The sequence below is a fragment of the Palaemon carinicauda genome, unplaced genomic scaffold (assembly GCF_036898095.1).
Source record: "Palaemon carinicauda isolate YSFRI2023 unplaced genomic scaffold, ASM3689809v2 scaffold446, whole genome shotgun sequence".
Taxonomy (NCBI): domain Eukaryota; kingdom Metazoa; phylum Arthropoda; class Malacostraca; order Decapoda; family Palaemonidae; genus Palaemon; species Palaemon carinicauda.
Genome location: NW_027171702.1, coordinates 18,795 through 23,769, shown reverse-complemented (window position 1 = coordinate 23,769; position 4,975 = coordinate 18,795). Strand labels below are relative to the sequence as shown.

General features: G+C 37.5%; 1 protein-coding gene across 1 annotated transcript; it reads right to left on the bottom strand.

The window, feature by feature from the left end:
* Positions 1–909: 909 nt before the first annotated feature.
* LOC137636927 (zinc finger protein ZFP2-like) lies at positions 910–3,876 on the bottom strand. The gene has a single exon (XM_068369265.1). It carries the CDS (start codon positions 3,657–3,659, stop codon positions 2,136–2,138), a length of 1,524 nt encoding a protein of 507 aa, XP_068225366.1. The 5' UTR covers positions 3,660–3,876; the 3' UTR covers positions 910–2,135.
* Between the last annotated feature and the right edge of the window lie 1,099 nt (positions 3,877–4,975).

Below are 4,975 nucleotides of genomic sequence, written 5' to 3'. Positions count from 1 at the left end.
AACTACTGTATCTGTAGCACCTTGCTCAACGCTACAAGGAATAAACATGGCGCCGACGAGGGCGCCATCTAGATACTCAGATAGTAACGGAGGAAGGGTACCTTGATAACGGCTCCCCTTCTATTTTTGTCACTTTCCCCCTCGAAGTGAAAACGCTATTCGGGGTGAAGATTGCTATGTGTCGTATCAAGATATATGTCCCGTGATATTATGCGATATCCTTAAAGGAAACTTTAAGGATATTTGCACCAGGAGTTAGAAATCTAGAGACCTTAAGGTAAATTCTCTGGGAATATCCCTGTAGTCAAATATACCCTAAGAAGCTACTTAAAGGAACCTTCCATCAGGACGACATGGCTATCTCACCCAAAAAGAAATTTTTCGCTTCCCTCAAAATCCGTTAAGTAATAGAGTTAACAATAGGGTGAGCTATGAGCCCAAACAAATAGAATTTCAAAAAACAAACCATGACAGCCTCTGGACATGATTACTGCTCTGTACCACAAATAAAATCAATATACTGTAAACCTAATTAATAACATCAGATATTCAATTTTGTAAACTTACATTAATACCCAGAAGACCCAGCCCTGGGACTTGGAATATTACTCAGCAAAATATCTTTATATCTTAACTTCATTCTTGTGAAACCTGAATACAGTACTGTACTGAGAATGCTGTAAAATCATTTGATGAGAAACTCTCTCTCCAGGAAGACCAATGCAGATTGAAATGTCTGAGAAGAGTATTTGTGGAAATGAAAGAGAAACCAAATATCTAGACATTTTAATGAACATTTTCCTCTCAAGGACAATCCAATGAAAACTATATAACCTAAACTAATCCCTACGACCATAAAATATATTACATCAACAAAATCAGAAAATATTTAAAAATTATACTTTTCTACCTTAATACTACACTTCTATTCAACAATCATAAACACAACTCTCTCCGTACCATAGTACTTATTAAATAATTGCATGGCTTCAGATTCCAATACAAGTAGACTGGATTTTGATTCTTCCTTCCTGCTAACATTTATAACTTCACTACAGTACAAGAAGCAGGTAGAATCATCCAGTATTTCTTTAAAAAAGAGACAATGTCACCAGCATTCTTTCAAAAGGCTTAATGCTGTATATTATTCCCTAAGCTTTGTTTAGGCTGTGACCAAGCCAATCAACTACTGCTCCTGCAACTGAATCAGCAGATATTTCCAAGTTCAAACTTAGTACAAATGTTTTTCTGTTGATGATGTTTCCATTCCTATTTTTTATAATGCTTATTCATTAAACATTGATATCTATCTTAAAATAATCTAATTTTTCATTTCTCTTATATAGTTTATTCTTTACATTCTTATTTCTTTACTGCACCAGGCTGTCAATTATTTGATCCCTTGGGCTAGTAGCAATTTGCTTTTGTTTTGGCTTCTGATAGTAACAATTATGCTAAAATGACATATTTGGAAATACTTTGTATTTTTCCTAACTATACAAACCTGGAGCTCTTTACACTGGAGCTGCATTCTGGTAACAGCTGGAACTAGCTGTAAAACTTTTAGCTACTTAGCGAAGGGAGAGCAAGAGTTGGACCAACCACCCTACTCACACCTGTACTTGTAACTGAATGTCACTTTGCAATTGCGACAGGACTTCCTGGGGGAAGATGATGGCGGGACCAGTATGTGTTAAGAGCTTCAGGATTGTACAGGGATTCATGAGAAAATTAACAAATTATTTCGAAATCTGTCATATGTTAGGGCATTATTTACAAAAATTACAATATTTACATGGAGACTCACCGTTAGGTGGGTGTAAGTTAAAAAAACTAACTGGCTTGTGCCTGACCAGGGGGGCTACTCTGCTTTGAATTATCTGTTTGGAGGCACAATGTCACCTGGGAAATCATGCGAAGGTATAAGAACTCTCACATCTATAATCTTTGCTGTTTTTTCTTCTTTATTCCAGATCACAATATCAGATTTTATAGCACCTCCTTCTATGATGTTTCTTGAGGAAACCTTCAGACCAAAAAGCTTTACCGCTGTCCTTTCACTTGATTGTTTCCCTTCCATGTGAGTTCCTAAAGGTTTATCGAGTCTCTGTTTTAAATTATTTGTTTTGCCACATTCATGACACTGGAATAGATCTCTCATGTGATTTCTTATGTTCAGTGAGATATTTTTTCGAAGTAAAGAATTTGCTACAGATGTTGCATTTGTATGGCCTCTCTCCCCTGTGAATTCTTAAATGTTCAGTGAGAGATTTTTTCCAAGTGAATGCATTGCTACAGACATTGCATTTGTATGGCTTCTCTCTCGTGTGAATTCTTAAATGGTTAGTGAGAGATTGTTTTGAAGTTAATGCTTTGCTACAGACATTGCATTTGTATGGATTCTCTTCCATGTGAATTCTTAAATGTGTAGCGAGACGTCCTTTTGCAATAAATGTTTTGCCACAGACATCGCACTTGTATGGCTTCTCTCCTGTGTGAATTCTTAAATGTTCAGTGAGACGTCTTTTTACATTGAATGTTTTGCTACAGACATTGCATTTGTATGGCTTCTCTCCCGTGTGAATTCTTAAATGTGTAGCGAGACGTCCTTTTGCAATAAATGTTTTGCTACAGACATTACATTTGTATGGCTTCTCTTCCATATGAATTCCTGTATGTCTATTGAGAAGTTCTTTCATAGTAAATGCTTTGCTACAGACATCGCACTTGTATGGCTTCTCTCCCGTATGAATTCTTAAATGTTCAGTGAGACGTCCTTTTATATTGAATGTTTTGCTACAGACATGACATTTGTATGGCTTCTCCCCCGTGTGAATTCTTAAATGTACAGTGAGATGTCCTATTGTAGTAAATGTTTTGCTACAGACATTACATTTGTATGGCTTCTCTCCCGTGTGAATTCTTAAATGTATAGTGAAATTATATTTTGAAGTAAATGTTTTGCTACAGACATCACATTTGTATGGCTTCTCTTCCATATGAATTCCTACATGTCTAGTGAGACGTTGTTTCGTAGTAAATGCTTTGCCACAGACATCGCACTTGTGTGGCTTCTCTCCCGTGTGAATTCTTAAATGTAAGGTGAGATTTGGTTTTGTAGTAAATGCTTTGCTACAGACTTTACATGTGTATGGCTTCTCTCCCGTGTGAATTCTTAAATGTGATGAAAGACTATATCTATCACGAAAAGCTTTCCCACATTCACTGCATGTGCATCGCTTTCTAGCTAGAGCATTGGAGTTAACATTACCAAAGATCCTCTTTTTAATCTGCTTCTCATTTATTTGATTCACCTCTTGATTCAAAACATCTTTCTGTAATAATTCTCTTCCATTGATTACACACGAAAGTCTTCCCTTTTCTTTTCCTTTATCCTCTTTCACAGCTCTCCCTAAGTAAGTGTCTACACTTTCCTCATCATTGACATCCCCTTTACAACTTAATGAACCGTTTTCGCTAGAATCAAATATTTCTGGCTCTACTTTGACTTCCATTTTTGGGTCCAAGAAAAGAGCGCCATCATTAAAGAGAGCAACACTGCCAGACGTATCATTATTTTCTGGATCGACTGCAGGTGAAAATAGATCTTCAATTTCACTTTTCATTGAAAATTCAAAAGGTGGTTCAGAATTCATCATCCTCTCCCTATCACAAGATGACACACCCCTTAATATTATTTTCAACAGACTTCAAAGAGGAAATTAAGACTAAACTTCCTATTCTCAGACATCATACTGTACAACAAAAACTTCCAACATGACCCTTTCTTTTCCAGTCTTACGTCTCTTGCATATACCTTCAGTAGCTTACAAGCTTTAGCGGCAAGAGGTGGATGATTCCTTCCATTGAGATGAAAAGTCTGAAATAATAGAAAATTACAATCAGTTGGGGAAGAGCAAAACTCAATAAAAATAATGTAGTTTTCTAAAAAATAAAATAAATTTATAAAGTTATGTACTTTGCATTTTTCTTAAACATACAAACCACAGACATTGATCTGTGTTCTATCTGCTCTTGTTACACATTTCAGGCATCTAAAAATCTCATATCCTCTGTAGATTCTATAATCCACAGTATCTCCTGTGACATTATTGGTTTTATTCTTTAAATAGTTTTCCCCTTGCTCTTCAAAAAGACAAAGACATTTCGTCCAATGTCTTATTTCCTTTACTGCATTTCCTCTCCAGTCACCATCACAATTGTCTTGCTAATACTGCTATGCACCTCTGAGACTTCCTCCAGAATTATGAACAGCAAAAGGCTTTATAGTAATCTTGGACAGACAGGAACATTTACCACAAACTCTTTCATATCTCTCCCTCTGCCTTTGCTTTGGTTCTAGTATTATGGCAAAGTAACATTACTCACTTGGTAAGTTGTTTCTTTCTGGTTGCCTTTGTGTTGTCCAGTGCCTTCTCAAGAACAACAGATACCCTCCATCCCTGTGAAGATGGACCAGGAATTCTGCAATTTTCGACTGAGAGGGTCTGGATGAAGAATGACCTTTCATCCAGTACCAGCGTCAAACAAACTGCCCAACTGACTTGATAAACTCAACGTGTAGAGCGTCAAATGTCTGAGGCTAACTAAACGATAAGCCTTCTTACGTTGAGAACCTCCTGACAGGCTCCGAGCATGAAGATGAAGCATGTGGAGCCCCTGATGAAAACGATGAAAGTGAGGCTGTTCGTGTAGATCTGATTTCTCTACCAATCAGACAGAGAGAGGCTCCACTAAGACCACAAAGAGGTCTGGGAACCAGTCCTTCCGAGGCCAGAAGGAAGCGATGAGGGCCAAGAAAAGACGACTAGTTTCCCTCGCCTTGATAAGAGCCGCCCAAATCAGAGAGAGGGCGGAGGTGTACACCTGACGACTTCTTAAGCTTATAAGTGGGCATTTGTCCTTCTAGGGATACTTGAACGAAGGGAAGACGACTTGGCAACAAAAGTTCATT